Source organism: Myiozetetes cayanensis, unplaced genomic scaffold, assembly GCF_022539395.1.
Source record: "Myiozetetes cayanensis isolate MyiCay16 unplaced genomic scaffold, myiCay2020 scf9, whole genome shotgun sequence".
Classification (NCBI taxonomy): domain Eukaryota; kingdom Metazoa; phylum Chordata; class Aves; order Passeriformes; family Tyrannidae; genus Myiozetetes; species Myiozetetes cayanensis.
In genome coordinates, this window is record NW_026088185.1 from 22,611,565 (window position 1) to 22,635,421 (window position 23,857).

A 23,857-nucleotide genomic window follows, 5' to 3' on the forward strand; every position below is an offset into this window, starting at 1 on the left:
GGGGCCGAGCGGGCCGGGCCGGGCCGGGCCGGGCCGGTGGCGGCGGGGGGGCCCCGCCATGGCCCACTTCGAGACGCAGTACCAGCGCCTGGAGAGCTCCTCCACCGAGTCCCCCCCCGGCGGCGGCGACCTGCTCGTCCACGTCCCCGAGGGTGCCAAGTGTGAGTGGCGGCAGGGGGGGTTGGGGCCTGGCCAGCGGCGGGATGCAGGGAGAGGCCAGGGACGGAGGGGAGAGGCTGGACGCCGAGAGAAGCCGGGAGTGGGGGCTGCCGGGCCGGTTTGGGACTTCGAGGACCCGGGGCAGCGGTAGAGAGGTGTGTTGTGCCGATCACAACAGCAGGGGTGGGTGTGCTGAGGGTCCCTCACCCTGTGCCGCTTCTTCCTTTAGCTCCGTGGCATCACATCGAGAACCTGGACCTCTTCTTTTCTCGAATATCCTTTCGCAGGGTGGGGATCAGGTGGGATGCAGCCCCTGCCTGCCGGGCTCTTAGTGCGGGGAAAACATGGGTTTTGGTGTAACTTGGGGCTTGGGCAGTGTCTGCCCCTTCCTGTAGGACACCACATGGCTCCAGAGGGGCTGGCAGAAGCCCCAAACCTTGGGATGCTGTCACCCGACACTGAGGGTCAGACAGGTGCTTCTAGGGATTCTTGGCAGAGTGATGACAGTACTAAGTTGTGGTTACCATTAATGGTTTATTTTCTTAACAGGATTTTTTTGCTTGCATAGTATTTATAATCAGAGTAGCGCAGGGTTTCTGTAAGCGGAATCAGTGTAGGACAATTTTTTAAGTAGCACATCACAGGTTTTTGTAGCATCCCTTAGCTTATTGTTTCTAATCGCCTGGATTCTCTACAGATCAGGTCATATCTTAATACATGGTTTGCTCTATCAGTATAGCAATCATAATGAGAATCAAAAATCTTATAAAAGAATATGAGTCCCTCAGTTCTCAGAGGAAGCAGATGATAGTGGGGATGTCCCTGGCTACTGGGGGGTCCTGGGTCTCACTGTCCAGCAGCAGTTCTGTTACAAGTTCTGACTTAGGACTTGCAACTCCTTGATTTTGTGGACAATGCTCTTGGGTGGGGTTACACTTCCCTGTTCTCTGACGGGGTCATCACCTCTGTCGGGTTGGCCCAGTGCCTGGGACCTTCAAGGACAGCATGGAAGAGAGTAATCAGCCTGGTGCCAAGGAATCCTGAGGCTGGTAGGGAGGGGAAAGAGAAATCTGTTTGATTTGTGTAGTTGTTTCACAGGACCTTCAGGGCCTGATAACTGGGGAAAGGGTGACCCTCTCGGTCATGGAGAACGGCTGCTTGCCTTATACAGTGGTGTTAGTTATGCTGACCACATTGCCTGGGTCAGGAACAGGGACACCAGTCACAGCTGCTAGGTGCCATTAAATGCATTTTTGCCTGTCTCTGTGTTGTCCTGCCTTGCCCTACCCATCCTTGTGCAACCTGAAGGCAGGCTGAGTTTCTCCTCTGTGCTGGGACAGACCCTGTTCTGGTTGTTGGAGGTGGAGGGACAAAAGGAGCATGGATGAAACCAAGTCCTCCAGTTGTGCTTTACCTGGGCAGAGTATGTTTTCCTGCAGTGGGGAATCAGCTTGCTGATGAGTAGGGTTGGGAGGGATCTTCTACTGGTGTTTGAGGGAGACTTGACTGGGGAGCTGTGGAATACTGGTGGGACAGAAGCTTCTCCATCCTTCATCAGAGAGGAGTCTCCAGGCTGTTCTCCTTGACTGTAGCTTTCACGTCTATAACCTGCATCAGAAGAATGGCTTCACTTGCATGCTCATTGGAGAGATCTTTGAGCTCATGTAAGTGCACATTCCCCTCTGTTGTGGCTGTGACAGCCATAGGCAATTGCCAAGCTCATACATATGGGAGGGTGGAAGGGCTCCTTTCATAGTTGTCCTGTCTCCCTCTCATCAGGGTTTTCCATGCCCCAAACCTACATTTCACTTTGAGGAACCATTGCCTGTGAACTTTCCAGCTCCAATGGCTGTGGGAATGCAACTCCATGATGTGTGACCGTGGCTGCTTCACATTTTGGGGAGGGGAGCAGAAGGGTGATACCCTCCCACCTCTCCTTTTTTTTTCACAGGCAGTTCATCTTTGTGGTGGCGTTTACCACCTTTCTTATCAGCTGTGTTGATTATGACATCCTCTTTGCCAACAAAGCATTAAATCACAGCCAGCATCCCAGTGAGCCCATTAAGGTGACTTTGCCAGATGCCTTCCTGCCTCCAAATGTCTGCAGTGCAAGGTGGGTGCAGTGAAGGGCATGTTAGCCACTGCTCTTGCTTTCTCAGGTACTCAGGGCACCTGTCTGGGCCTGTCTCCCATTACTTGCCTCTTCTTGCTTGCAGAATCCAGGCAAACAGCTTCCTCATCTGCATCCTGGTGATAGCTGGGGTTTTCTGGATCCACCGACTTGTCAAATTTATCTACAACATTTGCTGCTACTGGGAGATTCACTCTTTCTACATCAATGCCCTGAAAATCCCTATGGTAAGTAGCTGAGCCAGGGGCTGCGTTGGATGCTGAGGGTCATGGGAGGCATTTGCTGGGTGAAGCAACTTTCCTGCATGCCTCTCCACTTCTCCTCAGACTTCTACAAAACACTCTTCCCTCTGCTCCATAACCACACGGTCTCCTTTCAGCCTCTTCTCCAAGCAGCCAGCTTATTCCATGTTAACCCCTCTCTGCCCAGCCTGCCTCTCTGCCAGCTGGCACACGCCTCTGCCGTCTGCCGCTCAATATGTGTATTCTTCAGTCATGGCCTTTTCTGTGCTGCCTTCCACGGAGAAGGCGTAAGCAAGATATCCTCATACCCCTCTGGGTTATGGACAACCTCATCTTCCTTGTTTACTTTTGGGGAAACCAAGGCGTGGAGCTACTTAGTTGCTGAAAGTCACACAGGGGATTGGTATGTCAAAGATGGGGTTTGAGGCTTGCACATACATCCTAGTCCAGAGTCCTTACTCTGATGGACAACATGAAAAGGTGTGTGCGCATCCTTTGAAGGGAGAAGGTGTCTTGAGAGAGGTGGGGTGAGCCAAGAGACCTGGTCTGTTGCCACCTTTTCCATGGGCTCCCTCTGAGACACTGCTTAAGTCCCTTCCCCTGTTTGTGTCTCCCTGTTGACTTGAAATGGCAGCTCTGGAAGGACCCATGGGAGCCTGGAGTTGTGTTTGTGCCTCCAAGGTAGCTGGTATGTGAGTGGCTGGGAAACAGTCATCTGTGCTAATCTAGGGGTAAAGGGCACCAGGGCAAGGTGTGGGGTGTACCCGCTGCAGGCTGAAACGGTGCCAGGAGGTGCCTCGTGTCCTGGTGTTGCATGGGCTTTGTCAGCACCCCAAGGCGTGCGCTGGGACCTGCTGCTTCAGTGGGCTCAGCCCAACTTCTGACCCTGGGTGCTTCCTGCCCCTAATCTTGCTGCTTGTCCCCTTCCAGTCCACCTTGCCCTACTATACCTGGCAGGAGGTGCAGGCCCGCATAGTGCAGATCCAGAAGGAGCACCAGATCTGCATCCACAAGAAGGAGCTGACGGAGCTGGACATCTATCACCGCATCCTTCGCTTCAAGAACTACATGGTGGCCATGGTGAACAAGTCACTGCTGCCCATCCGCTTCCGCCTGCCACTGCTGGGAGACACAGTCTTCTACACACGTGGGCTCAAGTACAACTTTGAGCTCATCTTCTTCTGGGGTCCTGGCTCCCTCTTTGAAAACGAGTGGAGCCTGAAGGCTGAGTACAAGCGAGCTGGGAACCGCCTAGAGCTGGCTGAGAAGCTTAGCACTCGCATCCTCTGGATTGGCATTGCTAACTTCCTCCTCTGCCCCCTCATCCTCATCTGGCAGATCCTCTATGCTTTCTTCAGCTACACAGAAATCCTGAAGCGGGAGCCGGGCAGCCTGGGTGCTCGCTGCTGGTCTCTCTATGGCCGCTGTTACCTCCGTCACTTCAATGAGCTGGATCATGAACTGCACTCACGCCTCAGCAAGGGGTACAAACCAGCTTCCAAGTACATGAACTGCTTTATCTCCCCACTTCTCACCATTGTGGCCAAGAACGTGGCCTTCTTTGCTGGCTCCATCCTGGCTGTGCTCATCGCTCTCACCATCTATGATGAGGACGTGCTGGCGGTCGAGCACGTCCTGACCACGGTCACCCTGCTCGGGGTGGGCATCACGGTGTGCAGGTGAGGTTGGGTCTATGCTGCGCCTTTGCTCCTGGCAGCACTGTGGGGAGCAGTGGGGCTGGCAACAATTCATGTAGACATGCTCTTTGCTTGCAAGTGGACGTGAATCTGCCTGAGTGAGGGCCACGGCTGGGGAGAGGCAGGACCAAGCAGAAGAAAGGGGGTAGTGGTGATCCTGGGTGATTGTATGATATGAAGGGCTGGGCTGGCAGAAAGGTTACAGGTGGAGCTGTGATATGGGGTAGTCACCCTTCCCTCCCAGGAACTGAGGTATGATGCTGTGATGTTTCCCTGTCCTGTCCTGCAGGTCTTTCATTCCTGACCAGCACCTGGTGTTTTGCCCAGAGCAGCTGCTGCGAGTCATCCTGGCACACATCCACTACATGCCTGACCACTGGCAGGGCAATGCCCACCGCTACGAGACCAGGGATGAGTTTGCCCAGCTCTTCCAGTACAAAGCGGTGAGCTTGGCTTATGTGGGGCAGGGCTGTGGACTCAGCCCCATCCCTGCAAGAGGGAGAAGCTGCTGGAGAGCTGAGCAGCTCCTGGACTTGTAGAGGAGCAGGGCAGCGTTCTCAGAGACACCCTGCCCCAGGAGATGGAGGGCTGGAGCTGGGAGTTGGCTTTGGGATTGTGGTTTTTTTGACATCCTCAAGCTTGGGCTGAACCCATCATGTCTGTCCTCAGGTCTTCATCCTGGAGGAGCTTCTGAGTCCCATTATTACACCCCTGATCCTCATCATTTTCCTGCGGCCCAAGTCCTTGGATATTGTTGACTTCTTCCGCAACTTCACCGTGGAGGTGGTGGGTGTAGGTGACACCTGCTCCTTCGCCCAGATGGATGTGCGCCAGCATGGCCACCCAGCGGTAGGTCCAATGGGAGGCAGGAGAGCAGCCTGGGCTGCCCACCAGCATGTCTGGTCCTTTAGGCCCATGAGAGGACCTAACTCAGCCCACAGCCCAGCCTCTGGGTAGGGTATCTGGGTTTGTCAGCACAGGTCACCAGCCCCAGAAGGCTCTTGTGGCCCAGCTGTGATTATTGATTTTGTGAAGCAGGCTTTGTCATTTCTTTGATACCATTGCCTGTCTTCACAACCAAGAGTCCTGTGTCCTCCGGAGAAAGGAAATGGGATATTTGGATATTCAGAAAGTGTGACCACTAAGAACTGATGTAAAGAGGCTGGGTTGCTTGTGCTCAGGAGAGAGGCAGCTTTGAAGAAATGGGAAGCATTATTCATTATGTAAAATCTAGTATGGAGGGCAAAGGGATCCATCTGTTTCTTGTACCTGGGAATTTAGGTTACTTGTCTAGGTAAAGATTCCCTGGTGACAGAGTCATGAACTAGGGAGGGGGTGAATTCAGTGGTGGGAAGCTTTTAAGAACAGTCATTTGTTGGCTGTAATCACTCCTGCTGTGAGCTGTAGAGTGCAAGACAAGGCATTCAGATCTGTATTTTGTGACTGCCCTCAGCTCTCCAGTTCCCTTGCAGTGATGCTTGTTCTGGGAGGTGAAAGACTCCATGCTTGTTGCTTCTTCCCCAGGCTGTGAGGGCTGAATGAACGTGGGACTTTTGGTGTAGCACCTGCTACACAGGGAGCTGCAGCCCAGCTTGTGCTGGGTGTTGCATGCTTTGCCCAGTCTGATTGCAGAATTCCCAGGCCTGGCCGGGTTTCAAAGCAGGTCCTGTCCCTCATTACCTTTCTGTTGTCTGCAGTGGATGTCGGCAGGAAAGACGGAGGCCTCCATTTACCAGCAGGCCGAGGACGGCAAGACAGAGTTGTCCCTCATGCACTTTGCCATCACCAACCCCAAGTGGCAGCCACCCCGCGAGAGCACAGCTTTCATTGGCTTCCTGAAGGAGCGGGTGCACCGGGACAGCAGCGTGGCACTGGCTCAGCAGGCTGTGCTCCCTGAAAATGCCCTCTTCAGCTCCATCCAGTCCCTGCAGTCAGAATCAGAGGTGACCGGGCTCAGGGAATGCAGGGTGTTCTTGGAGCTGCTTGCTGGATGCTGGCAAACTGATCCTCAGACCCTCTGGGCAACTTTGCCCTTGCCTGGGATGTATGTGGGGGTGCAAATGTGATAGATCAGCACTAGCTGGGACACTTCAGGGTTTCAGGAGAAGACAGAGGGCTGTCCTGGAGCCCTGTGAGGTGGGAGAGGGGCTGGGATAGCTGAGGTGTTGCAGCTCTGTGTTGCTGGTGGAGATCAGTCTTCCAGCTCTGCACAGGACAGTAACTCTCTCTCTTTCAACTCTGCAGCCTCACAGCCTGATTGCCAATGTGATAGCAGGCTCCTCAGCACTGGGCTTCCACATGAGCCGGGATGGACAGGCGTCCCGCCATCTCTCTGAAGTGGCCTCAGCCCTGCGTTCCTTCTCCCCTCTCCAGTCTACCCAGCAGCCTCCCAGCGGCTTCCAGGCAGCAGGAAGGGATGGAGAGGGAGCCCAGCCTCGTGGCACCAGTGCCATGACAACCTCTGGGTAAGCTGCCAGCTGGAGAGGGGCAGACCTTGCACGTTCCTTTACGCCTTGCCCAACTGCCATCCTGTTGTCCTAGGTGCATGGTGGCATTTTTCTCTGCAGGCTGGGACAGCAAGGGACATACAAGTACAGTTAGACCCAGGTGCTTAGGCTGGCCCCACAGGACAGGGTCGAGGTCCTGTTGTTCTGTAGGTATCACAGTGGTGAGAGACCCCCGTAGGGAAGAGGCAGTGCCATAGCAGGGCTAGTCACCTTGTGCATTTGGGGAGGTGCTGCGGAAGGCCTGTTCCTACCCAGTTCAGGAGCAGATCTCTACAAGCCTGACATTAGACTGTAGAGGGGCTAGGCATTGTGAGGCTACCTGAGCACCAAACATCACCTGTGTATCTCATGGCAGTGCCGATGCGAGGACCATGAGCTCGGGGAGCAGCGCCTGGGAGGGTCAGCTGCAGAGCATGATCCTGTCAGAGTATGCCTCCACTGAGATGAGTCTCCATGCACTCTACATGCACGAGGTGAGCAACCCAGAGCCGGGCTGGACAGAGGGGTGTGGAGAAAGCAGGTTGCATTGCTCCTGGGCTGCCCTGTCTGTTGTAACCAGGAGACCAGCATGTGTACAGTGCTGCGGAGAGGGTGTGTTTGGGCGTATGGGCTCTCCCACACCGCTGAGTCACTCGTGTTTTGTCCTGCAGTTGCACAAGCAGCATGCCCAGCTGGAGCCTGAGCGGCACACTTGGCACCGACGAGAGAGCGACGAGAGCGGGGAGAGCGCCCACGAAGAGCTGGACACTCAGCGGGGTGGCTCCGTCCCCATTCCTCGCTCTGCCAGCTACCCCTTCTCCTCACCGCGGCAGCCTGCCGAGGAGACTGCCACACTGCAGACTGGCTTCCAGCGGCGATACGGGGGCATCACAGGTACGGGAGCCAGGGCAGAGGTCTGAGCCCAATAACACATGCCCTGTATGGACTGGCACAAGCAGCTTGCCTGCTGCTGAGCGCTAGCAGTCCCCCAGGTAGCTCATCTCCCTTCTTGCCTCTCCTGCAGACCCAGGCACAGTGCACAGAGCTCCATCACACTTCTCCCGCCTCCCTCTGGGAGGCTGGGCCGAAGATGGGCAGTCAGCGAGGCACCCAGAGCCCGTGCCAGAGGAGAGCTCGGAGGACGAGCTTCCGCCACAGATCCACAAGGTAGAGGGGTGACAGCTGTGGCTCAGAGGGCCACAGGGTACTCTGCATGTCAGGTTGGGGTGCTGGCAGCTGGTCCCCGTAGGTGTCACCTTCCCTCTCTGTCTTGCAGGTATAACCTTGTAGACTGGGGATCTCATGGGGCTTGCAGACTGGGAGCCACCTGGGCAGCAGGATGTGGCATCGGCCTGATTCTTCTCCTGTCCTGAGTGGACATTTTGTTGCCATCAATTGCCGAAGAGACAAAACTGCCAGGCCGGTGGCTTTGCTGTGGCACTTTGTGTCCAGCCATGTGTCAAGTCAACACCACTCTGACTTGTGGGGTGAATGCGTGTGTGAGTACATACATGTGTCTGTGTTCACATCTGTGTCGTCCGTGTTGGAGGATCTCTGCAGAGCCTGTGGAAGCTGACGTGACAGGACTAGCAGTGAGGAGCTGTGGACTGGCGTGGAGGTGGCAGCAGCAGCTGCTCTTCAAAGGGATGTGAGATGGCACCAGCTCTATCCAGATGTCCTTCCGGAGCTGGGACCTGCCTCCAAAATGAGGGCAGGAGTTGTTGAGGGTGGTCTAGCTCAGCCTGTAGCGCCACAATGCCCTGCCTGCAGCCCTGAGGAGGTGCCCAGGACCACGCTTGTCCTTCCAGAGGGGACCAGTGTTGTTCCCCTCAGCCCTGAGCAGGACAGCAGTGGGGCACTAACCCACCCCTCTGCCCCAGTACCCTGCAGAGGGATGGGCCCTGGTTGCTGCGGTGTGAGTACGGGTGGGATATAGAGCTGGTGGGAACAGCTCTGGCTCGATCCCAGGATACTGCAGCTCTTCCCTGACTCACAACAGCTGGCCCATTCCCTGCATGCAAGAAAGGGTCAGTGAGATGAAGTCCTGGGTCCCTGATGTCCCTCCCATCTGGCAGCCTCTGTGCCATGCCTCTGGGCTGGGCCAGCAGCATCCTTCCCCTGTGTGGCACTCATGGGATGCAGGCTGCTAGTGGGCCCTCCTGCAGTGCCAAAGAGACCCCAGTGTGGAGCAGCCAGGCATCTCTGGGTAGTGCTCACAGCCCCTTCAGAGCCCACCCTGAAGGTCTTTTGCTCTATGTGTTGACTCCTTCTCTCCAGGCACAAAAAAGGCCTTTTTCCCCATGCCCAGGTGCTGTTGCATTGGGTCTGTCCTGATGCTCTTCCTGTGAAGTGGGCCTTTCCTCTTCTCCAGGCAAAGGTTTTGGTGCACCTCGCCCAGAGGCTCACAGCTCCTCCTTTCCTCCTGAAACCTCCCTTTTGCTTGCAACATGGTTTCAGCTGCTGTGGAGACCATGTACCAAGCAGCTGTCTCATGCCTGGTGGGGCAAGCTTGGATAGGAGCCCTGAAGAAGGGAGCCCAGCGTGGGGATCATAGTGGGGAATCAGAATCCCAGCTATGCTGTGTAGCCTCAGACAAGACCTTCCCACCGTCCTTCTGGTTTCCCTCTCTTCTCTTTGCAGCTTCTGAGAGTTTGCATTTCAGCTAACTTCTGCCAGGATTTGCTTTCCATTCTTCTCGCCTCTGGCAGGGGCTGCTTGCTTTGGCCATGTCCTCTGTGAGCACTGCACACCATCCTCTGCTGTCCCTGGAGTCCAGGGCCACCCCTCTTCCCCTGCCAGGGTTATTGCCCTCTGCCCTTTGAGCACGGGACAGAACGTGCTGCCAAGCCACCTACTCCCAGGGGTACTGCACCCGTGTAGCCCAGGCATGAGCAGGGCTGAGGGGCTTGTGCAGGGTCAGGCTCTTTGGGGTAGCAGACTCCCTGCTGCCATGAAAAGGGCTAGGCTGGGCTGGGGCTATAATTGCTCTGGGGTCAAAGATCAAACAGTATGAGATCAAACAGAGCATGCTAAAGTATAGCTTGGGTGGGAATAAGCTCTTCAGTGTTGGGGTCAGGGCTCCATGGATCTGAGTGCTGCTGGGGTCTTTCCATGAAGGAGTGGCTGCAACAGCCCCACAGCAGCTTTGGCTTGGGACTGTCATGGCTTGGTCAAAGGAAACTGAAAGCAAATCCCCGGGAACCCAAGCTTCTCCGGTTGTCCAGGCTGCTGCCCTGCTCGAGAGGAGCCTCTCTGGGGCTGTGGGACACTGTGTTTGGGTTTCCCAGTAAAGTTGCTGCTGGTCTGTAAGCTGAGCGGCAGGAGGCAGTGCCTAGGGGCAGTGGGAAAGCCTAGACCTTTCCCTGGGCTGTCAGGAGGGAGAGGCCGGGCAGAGCAGGCCTGAGACTTTGCCGCATGTTGTGCTTGTGTCAGTGTCCCATGTGCATGGCGAGCCACTCTTCCTCATCTCCTCCGGGGCGGGCGGGTGCGGGGGGTCCCTGGGGAGTGCAGTACCGCACCCTCATGCCCTCGCTGTACAGCTGTATAGCCGTCTAATAAAGATGGGGTGTATCATCCCTTCCCGCGTCCGAGTCTCCCTTCGCTCTGCGGCACTGTGCAACCCACCTGGGCTCAGCCACGGTACCGGGCACCGAGGAAACCGCTGAGCAGAAGCCTGCCATGGCAGCTGGGAGCTGCGAGGAGCCCGCAGGAGCTCTGGCGGCCAGAGGCACGGTCCCGACCTCGGGGGGAGGCAAGGGCTATATTTATCCCCGGGAAGGCAGTGCCTCGTCCTGCCTGACCTCTGCGGCGGGAGGGCCCCGCTGGGCCTCCGGGGGCTATCGCGGCACTGCAGGGCCGGGCTGGCGGCGGCGATAAGCGGGAGCGGGGCGTCTCACCTCGGCTGCGGGGACCGCCCCCGGCCCGGTAATGCGTCCCACGGCACTGGCACCTCCCCATTCCCGGCGCTGCGGGGGAAGGTCCGTGCCGCCCGGGGCTGGGCACCGGAGCCCACGGAAGGGACACATTCTGGGGTTGAAGTCCCGGCGCTGGGAAGGGAGGGCAGGCGGGCAGGAGCCTGGCAGTGCCGGCACGGCGGGGCGGGGAGCGGGGCGGGGCGGGGCAGAGAGGCGCCGGGGCCCGGCTGGCAGTGGCGGCGCGGAGCCCGGAGCGGGCCGAGGCCGCGGGCCCGGGGCAGGTGAGCGGGGGCGGGCGCGGGCGCGGCGGCTGCACGGCGGCGGGGCTGCGGCCGCCTGTCCCGGAGCTGAGCGGCCCTGGCACCGCCGGGCATTGGCCCGGCCCGGCCCGGCCCCTGCCTTTCTCTGCGCGAATGTTTCCCCGGTGTATCCTTGGCTTTGCCCTTGCCCCTCCCCTGCTCAGCCTCGCGGTTCCCCGAGCATCCTCCACATGACCGCATCCCCCCCGCACCGCGCTGCCGCTGCATCGCCCCCGTTGTTCCCTCCCACTCAAGACTGGTCCCAGCACCCCTCTGTCTTCTGATCCTTGCGTCTCCCTCTGTCCCCATGTCGGAGTGCTTCCCCAGGGACCCGGGAGGCTCTGGGGGACCCAATCCAGGGCACACAGCGTGTCCTGGTGTGGTGCTCATGGCCATCCTTATGCAAAGCTAACCCTGCTTGCAGATAGTCTCCTTGTGTGTTGCATGCAGCGCATCTTGCGTGCCCGTGTCCAGCAGTGCTTGCTCCTGCCCATGAGGGCCCCTGCTGCTTGGCCATGCCATCCCACCGTGGGCCCCTTTGTGTAGCCGTACTACAGCCCATCCTGAAAAGTTGCCTCAGCTCCTCTTCTCTCCGCAGCAGGTGACCTGCCAGGATGGCCGTGCTGATGGGCTACTGTGAGGGCAACAGCTCCATTGCCCAGGCCTGGGTCCAGCAGGGCTTCCAGCCCTGTTTCTTCTTCACACTGGTGCCGGCCGTGCTGCTGAGTGTCTGCCTGTTGCTGGGCGCCCTGCAGTACGCCTGCTATGCCCGCTTTGGCCGTGCCATGGAGCCCAAGTACATTCCCCGCTCCCCCCTCTACCGCGGCCAGGTCCTGCTGTCCCTGCTCCTGGCCCTGCAGCCCTTCGGTGGGCTGCTGTGGCAAGGAGTGGGGCTGGGACGGCTCTACGGGTACATGTTGCTGCATGCCTGCCTCTGGGCCCTCAGCTGGGGCTGTGCCATCGCCCTCCTGCAGCTGGAGCATACGCGGGTGCTGGCGCACGACCGGACACGGGGCCACGGCACTGTCCTCCTCCTCTTCTGGGCACTGGCCTTTGCTGCCGAGAACCTGACCCTGGTTTGCTGGAGGAGCCCACTGTGGTGGTGGGCACTGGAGGACACCAACCAGAAGGTTAGCTGGTGGGCCGTGGGCAGGAATGGAACCTTTTCTGGGGCAGGGGGGTGACCTGCACCATCACAGTGCAGGGATGGGGTGTACATGCTATGACCTGCCATGCCCAGGGTGTTTACGCTCCTGGGTTGCACTCACACATCTTCCACATGCCTCAGCCCCAAGCTTATCTGTCACACATCTCTCCATTCCACCATCCACCTCATCTCCTGCTTCTACCTGGCCCAGACCCACGTGCAGAGGTGGGGATATCTGCCTGCTGCCCACATTCCTTTTACCCTCTGCTCCCCCCAGGGCTGGTGCACTCAGAGCCGGAGGGCACAGAGCCAGACATGGCAGGGAGGAAGAAAGGGGTCTGAGTGCTGCCTGAGGTGCTGTGCTCAAACCCATGACACCTGGCTGCACTGCATCCCATTTCCATGCCCCAATCATTGTCTCTCTCAGCTCATACCTATCCCATGCCTAGGGTTGTGCTGAGGGCCGGCTGTGACACTGACCCTGCACTCTCCATCCAGGTGCAGTTTGGCTTCTGGCTACTGCGTTATGTCTGCACATTCATGCTCTTTGTTCTGGGCATGAAGGCCCCAGGGCTGCCCCACAAGCCATACATGCTGCTGGTCAACGAGGAGGAGCGGGACGTGGAGAACAGCCAGGTGAGTCCCGGGGCTGGAGCAGTTTTAGGATATGGCCAGGGAGGACCTGAGGATAAAATGGAAATACAGCTGTCCTGGAATCAGCATCTTCAGGAGACGTGGGAGGAGTGAGGTTTGGGGCTGCCCAAGCTCTCTGCCCACTGTCAGCAGGATGGGGCCCTGCTGCGAAGATGGAGTGGGCACCCTGGGAGGATGGGAATGGTTTCCTTGGTGAGGTGTTCCCCAGGGCCATTGTTACCTGGGTTGGGGTGCCAAGGCAGTGATCCCTTGCTCTGCTCTCCCACAGCCGCTCCTGACCGATGCCAGCAGGACCACCTCCACCTGGAAGGATTTCCGGAGGAAGCTGCGGCTGCTGGTGCCATACATGTGGCCCAGAGGCAACCACCTGCTGCAGGGGCTGGTGTTGTTCTGCATGGCACTCATGGGGCTGGAGCGGGCCATCAATGTCTTCGTCCCCATCTACTACAAGAACATTGGTGAGGCACCTGGAGCTTGGCATGTGAGGCTGCTCACGGCCTCACTGAGTGCTGGAGGGTGGGTGAGTGACCTGGGGGGCTGCAGGGGGCTGGTAGGAGCAGAATCCAGGGTGTGAGGGACCAGCACTGAGTGCTGGGGCTTGTTCCCATGGGCACCCAGTGATGTTTCCTGCCCCTCCATCCTGACCCTTGCCACTCTCTCCTCAGTGAATGAGCTGACGGTGGGCGCTCCCTGGCACACCCTGGCCTGGACTGTCTGCAGCTACGTGGGGCTGAAATTCCTGCAGGGTGGAGGTGCTGGTAAGGACCGCTGGGAAGGACAGGGCACTGGGGAGAGACAGGGTGGGGGGCATCTTGCCAGGGTTGGAGCAGCCAGGGATGCCGTTATCCCCATAACTACTGTTCTCTCTTGGAAGCAACAACCAGGGCTGATCCTGGGCTGGGAACAGCGGGTGGACCTCATCCCAAATCCCCCTTTCCCAGCTGGGCTTTCTGAATCTGCTTCATGCACCGGAGGGGCTGATCTCAGTTGACCTTTTCATGTTGCCCTGCAGGCTCCACTGGCTTCGTGAGCAACCTGCGCACCTTCCTGTGGGTGTGGGTGCAGCAGTTCACTGACCGGCAGCTGCAGGTGCAGCTCTTTGCCCACCTGCATGGGCTGTCCCTGCGCTGGCACCTGGGGCGTCGCACTGGCGAGGTCCTGCGCAGCGTGGACCGGGGCACCAGCAGCATCAACAGCTTACTCAGGTCAGAGCGTGCCTGTGACGGGTGGGGGGCGGCCAAGCAGCCCCACCGGACCAGGCTGATGTGCTATCCCTCTTCTCTCCCCCCAGCTATATCGTGTTCAGCATTGTCCCCACCATTGCGGACATTGTCATCAGCATAGTTTACTTCACCTCGGTCTTCAGCGCCTGGTTCGGCCTCATCATCTTTGTGTGTATGAGCCTGTATCTGAGTGAGTGGGGGATCAGGGTGCAGGGCTTCCAGGCTGTGGGGTGACAGGAACCTGTCAATGCAGCTCCCTCCTGCCCACAGCTCTGACCATCTTCATCACTGAGTGGAGGACCAAGTACCGGCGGGACATGAACACACGGGACAATGATGCCAAGTCCCGGGCTGTGGACTCGCTCCTCAATTTCGAGACGGTACTGCAGGCATTGGAGGAGTCACTGAGCACTGTTTGGTGCTGTGGGGGACCATTTGGGTGCTGACCTCCGGTCTGTGTCCTGCAGGTGAAGTACTACAATGCAGAGAGCTACGAGGTGAACCGCTTTAATGAGGCCATTGTCAAGTACCAGGTATGGGGGTGCTCAGCACCAGTGGGGGAGTTGAAGGGGAGGCACCTGCAGGGAGGATGGAGCTCACCATGGGTCTGCTTTGGAAGCAGCAGCATCCCACAGGGCTTTGCCTTTTCCAGGTCTCAGAGTGGAAGGTCAATGCCTCGCTGGGCCTCCTCAACCAGACCCAAAACCTGGTCATTGGCCTGGGGCTGCTGGCAGGGTCCTTGCTCTGTGCCTACTTTGTCACCGAAAACAAGCTGCAGGTAAGGCTTGTGCCAGCCTGGGCAGCCTCCTGCTGAGCTGGGGCTCTGGGTCTGGTGGTGATGGACCCCTATACCCTGTCCTTTCCAGGTGGGTGACTTCATCCTCTTTGGCACCTACATCATCCAGCTCTACACGCCACTCAACTGGTTTGGGACTTACTACAGGTAACACTGAGAGCTGTGGAGGTGCCTGGGGTCTCCCTCCCCATGGGTGACTGGATCTGGATGTGCTTCCCCAAACCCTTCTCTCTGATCTTTGCCCCCTTCCAGGATGATCCAGAAATCCTTTGTGGACATGGAAAACATGTTTGAGCTCCTCCATGAGGAGCAGGAGGTGGGTGCCACCTTTCCTGGACCCCATTCCCTGGATTGCCCCGTGGTCCTGCCCTGGGGAAAGGCTAGCTCTGAGGCCACATCTCTCCTATGGCAGGTGAAGGACGTGGTGAATGCTGGTGACCTGCACTTGGAGGCTGGGAAGATCGAGTTTGAGAATGTGCATTTCAGCTATATGGATGGGTATGGGGTGGTGGATGCAGGGTGGGATGACTCAAGCTATGGGGCTTGACACAGGGACATGGGGACACGGAGTGGCCCTGAGCCCCTCTCAATCTCCCTCTCCCAGGAAAGAAATCCTGCATGACATCTCCTTCTCTGTGATGCCTGGGCAGACTCTGGCTCTGGTGAGAGTAGGAGCTTGGGCGTGGGTTCACTGTGGGAGGGCAGGATGGGGGAAGAGGGGCTGGAAAATACAAGGGTGGGAAGGACAGACTCCCAGCAGGGCCAACCCTTCCCTGCCCACCTCTGCCAGCAACTGGGAGACTCTGGTATCTCTAAGTCCCTTTACCTTTGCTGCAGGTGGGACCATCGGGCTCAGGGAAGAGCACCATCATCCGCCTACTCTTCCGCTTCTATGATGTGCGAGGTGGCTGCATCCGCATTGATGGGCAGGACATATCCCAGGTAAGGGTGGGAGGCTTCCAGGGACCCGGAGAGGGGACACACCTGCTCCTCTGGGCCTCACAGCACTACTTGGTGCAGGCACTAGCACCCCCCAGGGGCAGGGATGAGCACACATGGCCCCTTTGCAGGCTGATGGCTATGCCAGGAGTGGGGTCAATGGCACCCTCGGTGGAAATGCTGGAGACTGGCCAGGGCTCCCTGGGAACGGCTGGGCCACTGTCAGGGTGCTCCACCACAGGGTGCAGATTCAGCTGAGCCTGTGGTGCAGGATCCTACAGCACGCACCCTACAAGGAGTGGGGGTCATGGTGGAGGGTAGGGATTCAGATTCAGTGGGGGGGGGGAGCTTTGCAAGGATTTTGCATCTGCCTGAGCCCTCTCCCCCTGCCTCCCCAGGTGAAGCAGGTGTCGCTGCGTGCTCACATCGGGGTGGTGCCCCAGGACACAGTGCTCTTCAATGACACCATCGCCAACAACATCCGCTATGGACGGATCCTGGCCACTGACCAGGAGGTGCAGGAGGCAGCCCAGGCTGCTGATATCCATGACCGCATCCTTTCCTTTCCCGATGGTGAGACCCTTGCAGTCCCGTCCTGGTCTTCCCCTGCGATCTCAGAGTTCCTCATGACCTTCTAGCTGTGCTCACAGGTGTCCTTAGGTGACATGTCCCATGGGGACACTTGCGTGACCCTTTGCCTTGCTTTGCCTCTCCCTACCTTCTCTCCAGGGCTAGATCAGCCTCTGGTTAGGGACGGGCTGAGGCTGTGCCAGTTGACTGTGTGGTCCCAGCAGGACCTCCCTGGGCAACAGAGCCTGGTCCCCATCTCCATCTCAAAGGACACCAGCATAGCATGTTCCTGCCCTTGTGCCTGCAGGATACAACACCCAGGTCGGGGAGCGGGGGCTGAAGCTGAGTGGGGGTGAGAAGCAGCGTGTTGCCATCGCACGCACCATCCTGAAGGGTCCCCGCATCATTCTTCTGGATGAGGTAATGGCAAGGGCCTCCTCCCACTCTGCAGCAGCCTCATCCTCAGCAGCCGCCTACACTGCCTCCATCCCATCCCCATACCTTGCCTCTCCCACAGGCCACGTCCGCACTTGACACGGAGACTGAGAGACACATCCAGGCCTCGCTGGCCAAGGTTTGCACCCACCGCACCACCATCGTCGTTGCACATAGGTAGGGATGAGAGGAAAGGGCTGCTCCAGGGGGTGCTGAGCATTCTGAGCTGGCCAGCCCCTCCCAGAGGGGCACATAGACCTGTCCCCTGCTCAGGGGGTGACAGTTCCTGGCATTGCATGTCCTTACACTACAAACCCTGGTCCCGCACCTCTCCCCTCTGAGTCAGGATTACCCCTGCCTTTCCCTGCAGGCTCTCCACCGTGGTGGGTGCAGACCAGATCCTGGTGCTCAAGGATGGGCACATCGTGGAGCGAGGGAGGTGAGCATGGAGAAGGGCTGGGTACTGTCTGCCCACGGGGATGCACTCCCTGGTGCTGGGGCCAGCTCAGGACCCTGCATCCCTCTGCTCTCCCCACAGGCATGAGGAACTGCTGCAGAAGGGTGGCGTGTATGCTGGCATGTGGCTGCAGCAGCAGGCTGGGGATGAGGGTGAGAGCAAGGAACACCACACTGAGAAGCCCCAGGGCAGCAAGAAGGGGTCGTGAGCATAACTTGCATCTCTGCTGTGACGCTGACTCGGGGCCAGGCCCCCACACTGTTAGGGAGCCCTTTGCTGGCTGTGGGCTGAAGCTCGGCCCGTCCTGGAGCTGCAGGGGCTTGGTTGGACACTCCACTATATTTGTACCTGTTTGTTTTGCTGTTGTGTAGTTTCTTAAACCAGGTCCTTCTCAGCTCTGTGCCTGTGTATTCTGAGCAGGGTACACACCTCGGGACAGGGGCAGGCAGGGTTAGTGCCTGTGCCCTTAGGTCAACCAGCAGCTCTCTGCCACGGGTTGAGCTCCATGGCCTTAGGCAGGCAAGGGGCCAGGCAGGTTATCAGCCCTACACAAAGGGCTGAGCTTGGCAGGGGACCACACCCCAACAGGAAAGGAAGAAGCAGGGTAGTTGATGCCCACTCACCCCCATGTGCCCCCCCCTTGCACTCCCATCTGCCGAGATGTGCCCCTCTGGGCCAGACACCAAGTGACCACTCCCCCTAAGTGCCTCTGCACCTTGTGCTATGCTTTTATTTTCTCCCAAGCAGCACTTTGACAATTCCCAATGTTCTCTCAGCCCAGCCAGACACCCCCTCCCTCAGCTGTACGCCGCTCAGAGGACAGCCCAGTCCTGTGCAGAACCAGGCACAGCCCCTGTAGGCTGGAATGGTTCCAGCAGCAGGAAAAGCAGCACCACTCTGCACAGCTGCAGACTCCCTGCCAGAGGCCAATGGGACAAATACCCTCAACCCACCCATCAGCGCCAGCCACCGCCAAGGAAGAGCTGGCTCAAGGCTCAGGGCTCTGTTTCTAAGGGGTTCTGTGCTGCTGCTATCCCAAAGGGGATTCCCTGCAGCATGGCTGGAAGGAGGGAGGCGTTCCTGATCCAGCAGCATTAAAACAGGGCTCTGGGGTAGGTTAGGGCAGCAGAGAGCAGCCAGCAGAAGGCAGCTGCAGCCCTCCCATGCAAGCCACACAGCACAGTCAAGTCACCGCCAAGGTTACTTTTCAGTTAATGGCCCTTGTTATATTAAACCAGAAAGGAAACACAGCTCCATTCAGTCTCAGAGAGGTCCTGTGCCCCAGCCAAGTGGGGTAAGGCCCAACATGCTCTTGTGCATGCAAACAGCAGGGAGGCACCGAGGGTGTGGGAAGCAGGGAAGCGGCTGCCTTCACACTACTGGGAGGCTGCACATTCAGCTGTGCTGTGTCCAGGCAAGAGACCATCCCAGCTACAGTTCTTTGCTGAGGGACTGGCAGGGCCCTCCCCAGAGCATGAAATCCAGCCCCCTGCTACTGCAGTGGGTAGCTGCATCCCGGCAGCTGTATGTCCGAGCATGCGGAGATGTCCCCATGTGGCTCTGCCCTCACTCCACAGTCCCATCAGCGTTGTGACATGGCTGTGGCAGCAGTGGGTAAGTGCAGACCCTGGGCTGCTGCCTGCTTTGGTCAATGTGTGCTCAGCCTCGTCCTGCACCGTCTTCATTTCCCCAGGAGTATCAGTGATTTGCTGCACTAATTTTATACAGGTGCTAGGGCTGAGGTGCCAGCATGTGTTCCGTGGCTTACAGCTCTCAGGGAGATGAGCTGTCCCTGGTGAAGGGCTCTTGTCACCAGTGCCCAGGCCAGAACCCCACAGCATCCACATGGGAGGCTAGAGCCACTCCTTGGGTCACAAGCGGGATCTCGTGTCTGCTGGCACACCCTGCCTCTCCGGCCTATGACATGCTGCAGTTCGATGGCTTTGAACTGTGTGCCTGGAACAGGAAGAAGCACAGAGTGAGCAAGAGGAGACAGGCTTTCTCCTCTGTCCTACAAATCCAATGCTCAAGTCCCCGGGGCTGTGTGCTCAGCCCAGGCTGGGCTGCCCTCCTGGTGAAGAAAGCCAGCCTAGACAGAGCGCAGAGGAAGCAGAACGCAGGGAAGCTCCCTCCATGACATGGCTAGGCAGGATCAACCCCGTGACAGTGCAGAGCCTATAGCCAGCCTCACTCACCTGCCGCTGCGACTGCTGGTACTCGGCTTCGCTCGCTGACAGTGCCTGGGCCAGTGCCAGATCCTCCTCCTCCTGTGTGCTGCTGGGACAACACTGCATTATGTGCCTCAGCCTCCCCCAGGCTCATGGGCCCAACACTCAGAGCCCTTTGGAGTGACAGCATCTCACTGCAACTCTCCAGCATAACTAAGGGTGGAGAGCAACTGAGGATCACCCTGAAGAAGGCAGGGGCTGGGGAAGGAGCAGAGGATCCAGCTGGGGCTGGCAGCTACCACTCTGGGCCAAGGAGAGCCATGTTAACTCCAGACTGTAAGACAGTGCTTTTAGCACCACTGGGCGCTGTGCCTGAGGACGTGAGCTCCCAGGTGTCCTCTGTGAAGAACCCTTCTCTGCCTTTGTCATGCTTGCCCTATTCTCTGTGTCAGTCACCATCCCCTCCCAGCTCCCCCAAGGGCTGAGGGCTTGCTTGCTGAACAGAGCTCCCTGATGGCTCTAGACTCTTCCTTTTTTCCCCTGTTAGCCACAGAGAGGCATCATATGGAGACACGTGCTGAGAGAAATGTCATCCCAAAGCCACATGATGCTTCCCCAGGCACCTCTCACACACGGGCTGGGTGCGTGACACATCACGTGTTTTGGGGCTGTACCTGGGTGGCTGCACTGAGCTGCCTGCTGACTCTGCCAGCGACATCTCCAGAGCTCGTTGCAGTGCCTCTTCCTCACTCTGAAACAAAACACCTTGTCACCAGCTTAGCCAGGGTGGGGGGCAGTAAGCAGCCCTAAGGGACACGTGGCAGGTACAGTCTTGATTTGCCAAGGGTGGCCTCCTCTCTCCAGGAGGCCAGACACAGCCAAGGTGAAGGCCTGAGGCTCAGGACAGATCTGCAGTGCTCTCCCCCTGCCCATGGGAACACACTCCTGTCTGCTAATACAGGAGTATGCCAAGAATACCAGTGGGAAGCAGCTTCCAGTCTCCTCCTCCACCCTTGGCTTGGAGAACAGAAAAACAACACCTGGGGAAAACGGCTGGTGCACTTTATCCCTTTGGAGGAAAATGAGCACCAAGCGCAGCATAGCTGCAAGGTCTGACTTCCCACGGAGCATTCAGGATCCCTGTTTGCCAGGGAAGGCCCAGCTAGGACCACATACTCTCCACAGAATGTGCGTTAGAAAGCAGCTGTTGCAGTCACTTCCCAGGTCACAGGAACCACCCGAACCCATCCCAAATGCCCAGGCCAAGCCACTCACCAGCCCATTCAGCAGCATGGCAGCTGGAGGGGAGGTGCTACGACTCTGCAATGCACCTGTTCTGCCTCCCCTACAAACAGGAAAGAAGCTGGGTTATTACCAAGGCAGGGAGCCCTGGTACAAGTACTGAGTTCTGCTGATGCATAAGAAGCTGTCACTCCAGCATTCCATGGGAAGCCAGGCTGAGACTGGTCACGCTCACCTCAGAATTACAAGTTAGGCTATCACGTTACCTGGCAAAGGCTGGAGAAGAGGAGCTGTCTGCTGGCTGGGCAGCTCCACTGCTTGATGCAGTGACTATTTTGGAGGAGGATGCCTGGGCTCTCGTAACTGCAGCATGCCTAGGACAGACAGGACGCCTGTGAGCAACTGTTTAACCATCACAAGCTGTTCCTGGGCACTGAACACCCCGAGAGATGAAGCTGGATAAGCAAGAGGCCTCCCTGGCTCCACACCCCCCTTCCTCCCAAGAGTACCCCCATGTTGTGGCTCAGTTATTCCCAAGAGTTTCAAGTGCTGTTTCTCTACCTGAAACCGTGTACCAGGATAGGCAGAAACCACCAGCTCCAGAATAATGAGATGGGCAAAGAAGCAAGAGCAAAGCAGTCAGTGGGCAGTATCAGCAGCTTTTGCTACTGGAGAGAGATCGTGCATACAGCTGTGCTTGGCACTGCTGGAGGACACCCCAACACACCTGGTAGGGAGTGTGAGAATGCAGCAGTCCCAGACAACAGGCCAGGAGGATCTAGGCTCTTTCTTATCACCCATCTGGCAAGCACAGCCCCATCCGTGCCAGCCTGTCTGTCCCCAGGCCCTCACCCTGCTTTGGAGAGGGGACGCCCTGCCCCGCTGCAGTCGTGGTCCAGGGGGTGCCGGTGCTTGAGGCAGTAGTTCTTGTGGCACTGGTCACAGATCACCTTCATCATCTCCTTCTGCTTGCAGCCAGGTTTCAAACACTTGTTGGTGAAGATCTGAAAAAATGACACAGCAGTGGTGAAAAGGAGCACAGCGCTGCAGGTCTAGTGTTGTCCCCTCCCTCTGTGCCAGGCCTTGGGCATTGACCAGCTTTTCTCACCAGTGTGTTATCTGCAGGGCCCTAGAGTTTGTCTCTGAATACTAGCTTTCTTTAGATAGTTTATTAGTAATTCATTGGTGTTTTGATCTCTGTAGATGAGGGTTTCCACAACCACAGAATGCAGAGCAGGAGAAAGCATGCCTCGCCCAGGCACTCCTGCCTTCCACGCCAGTGCAGTGGGGACAGTCCAGAGCCTTCGGTTGTTGCTGGACTGGATTCCTACAGGGCCAGCTCCCTGCAGCAATTTCATCTCCTGGCAAGATGGTGCAACTAATTGCTGACTGCATTTTCTTAATGGCAGCAGTGCAGTTTCCCATCCTCACATCCCAGGTGGCTGCCCAGCCCCACTCCATCCCAGGCCTCAGACTGCATTCACAAATCCCCATGGATGCTCACACCTCCAGCTCACCAACTGTCCTTGCCTTCAGCCTGTGCCAACAGGGAAAGCACTGGGCAGGGGCGAATCTGCGTTGTTTTCATCCCACTCCCAGGCTTTGTCAGGGACCCAGCAGAGCTCAGCAGCCAAGCAGAGAGCATCAGGTTCATACCTTGCGCTTGCGCTGTGCAGGATCGGACTTGCAGTCACGGTCAATGTGCTCACCCACCACAACATCAGGCATCTCTCCCCGCCTCACAGGGACTGGGGTGTTGCAGAGGGGACACACTGGGACCTGCACATCCTGCAGAGATAACAAAAAGGGGCTGGGAGCAGGTAGCTGGGCAACCTTGAGTGCTGTGCAGCCATTTCCCTCCCTTTCTGGACCTGCCTATCATGGTTTCTACAGCATCAGCTGCAATTTGAGATTCTGCTCACCACCCTCCAACCAGCTTGCACAGTTGGTGCACATGCATGGATACACACTCTGGGAAGGGAAGACAGTATGGCTGGGAGATGCCCAAACCATTTCACCCAGTGGCAGAGGGAAGGCTGGATGTTTGTGGCACTAAGATGCATACCCTGGCTTTCAGGGGCACCTTCAGACTCAGCACACATCCCAACGGGAATTGCCCAAGTGACCAAAGAAGTCACAGATTATTCTGACCCCTGGCTGGAAAAACTCAACAGCTCCATACAGGAGAGTGGATGAGGTCTCCTCTCTGCACTTACCTTCTTGTAGGCAGAGGTGCAGTCGTGCTGGGCATAAGCGATGTGGTCGGTGCAGAAGATCTGCTCGCAGGCATCGCACTTCAGGGGTAGGAAGTCTGGGAGTGGGGAGATGCCGCGGACAGAGAGCATGGAGGTCAGCACTGCCCACCTGCAGCCCGGGGGCCTCCTCCACTTCCCGAGGGCACAACCCTGACCCGCGGCAAAGCCAGCGCCGTACTTCTCATCCCCCAGCACGGAAACAAAAGATCTGCAGCTCCATAGCCACGTCTTAGAATTACCCAGGGCTCCTCCTCAAAACGTGCCCTCCCCGCGATCAGGAGCAGCACCTGGAATCTCACCGAGCTCCCTATGGGCTGCCGGCCTCAAGCCGGCGGCGACCGATGCCGCCCCAGCCACCACGGGATTCACCCACCGGGATAACCGGAGACGAGCAAGCCCCAGCGGCCCCTCGGCACCGCCGTGTCCGACGTCCCCAGCCTGCGGCACCGAGGGCCCTTCCCTGCTGTCCCCGGCCCAGAGCCGCTGCCCGCCCGCGCAGAGCCGTGTCCCCGGGCTACGGGCACCGCAGCCAGCCCCGCTCTGGCAGCGGGAAGGACAATGACCCCTCGGCCAAGGGCAAGCCGGGCGGCACGGCTCGCCCTTCACCGTCCGCTGCACCGGCCGGAGCCCGGCGCCGCCCCGCCGCCTCCCCGCAGGCCGGGCTGCCCGGTCCGCACCACCCAGCCCCGAGCCCGGGCCCGCGGCCGCTCCGCCCGGGCGGGAGCCGTGCCCGCTCCCCGGCACCGCCGGTGCTCACCCAGGCGCTGACAGGCGGGCCAGGAGCAATGCGCGCCCAGGTCCGGGAACTCCATGGCGGCCGCACCGGCACCGGCGGCCCCGCCGCGCCCGCTTCCGGCGGGGCGTGCTGGGCGGGCCCGAGCGCAGCCCCGCCCCGGCCGCATCGCCCAGCCCGCCGCGTCCCCCCCTCCGCAAGCACCGCCGGCAGCAAAACCAGCTCCGGAGGCCTGCTGGAGCGCCGAGGGGCAAGGCGGAGCCCAAAAGGGCCAGCAAGAAGTGTCTCTGTCCACATGGGACAGCTTAAA

At 58.4% G+C, this 23,857-nt stretch overlaps 3 protein-coding genes across 5 annotated transcripts; 2 read left to right on the forward strand and 1 right to left on the reverse strand.

Moving 5' to 3' along the window:
* The first annotated feature begins 1 nt into the window (after position 1).
* ATG9A (autophagy related 9A) lies at positions 2-10,296 on the forward strand. The gene is made up of 14 exons (XM_050339894.1): positions 2-161; positions 389-432; positions 1,759-1,823; positions 2,111-2,272; positions 2,376-2,517; positions 3,463-4,211; positions 4,519-4,672; positions 4,899-5,078; positions 5,927-6,172; positions 6,474-6,694; positions 7,092-7,209; positions 7,387-7,609; positions 7,740-7,882; positions 7,992-10,296. The coding sequence occupies exons 1-14, from the start codon at positions 59-61 to the stop codon at positions 7,995-7,997; spliced, it is 2,556 nt and encodes an 851-aa protein (XP_050195851.1). The 5' UTR covers positions 2-58; the 3' UTR covers positions 7,998-10,296.
* A 1,167-nt stretch (positions 10,297-11,463) lies between these two features.
* On the forward strand, positions 11,464-17,543 carry ABCB6 (ATP binding cassette subfamily B member 6 (Langereis blood group)). 2 transcript variants are annotated; one of them, XM_050339993.1, is made up of 19 exons: positions 11,464-12,058; positions 12,574-12,711; positions 12,998-13,187; positions 13,395-13,487; positions 13,742-13,934; positions 14,021-14,124; positions 14,223-14,332; positions 14,420-14,485; positions 14,605-14,730; positions 14,819-14,895; positions 15,001-15,064; positions 15,161-15,246; positions 15,353-15,410; positions 15,586-15,690; positions 16,086-16,260; positions 16,565-16,677; positions 16,775-16,869; positions 17,063-17,131; positions 17,231-17,543. In XM_050339993.1, the coding sequence occupies exons 1-19, from the start codon at positions 11,543-11,545 to the stop codon at positions 17,355-17,357; spliced, it is 2,505 nt and encodes an 834-aa protein (XP_050195950.1). In that variant the 5' UTR covers positions 11,464-11,542; the 3' UTR covers positions 17,358-17,543. The 2 variants fall into 2 exon arrangements, with proteins under 2 accessions (XP_050195950.1, XP_050195949.1); XM_050339992.1 differs by having other exon boundaries at positions 11,466-12,058; positions 14,021-14,142.
* Positions 17,544-18,353: 810 nt separating this feature from the next.
* Positions 18,354-23,674, reverse strand: ZFAND2B (zinc finger AN1-type containing 2B). Of its 2 annotated transcripts, none has more exons than XM_050339995.1 (9): positions 23,572-23,674; positions 22,776-22,870; positions 22,216-22,347; positions 21,412-21,563; positions 20,826-20,933; positions 20,593-20,662; positions 19,992-20,068; positions 19,345-19,423; positions 18,354-19,105 (listed from the first exon to the last, which is right to left on the reverse strand). In XM_050339995.1, the coding sequence occupies exons 1-9, from the start codon at positions 23,624-23,626 to the stop codon at positions 19,067-19,069; spliced, it is 807 nt and encodes a 268-aa protein (XP_050195952.1). In that variant the 5' UTR covers positions 23,627-23,674; the 3' UTR covers positions 18,354-19,066. The 2 variants fall into 2 exon arrangements, with proteins under 2 accessions (XP_050195952.1, XP_050195951.1); XM_050339994.1 differs by having other exon boundaries at positions 19,345-19,426.
* Positions 23,675-23,857: the final 183 nt, after the last annotated feature.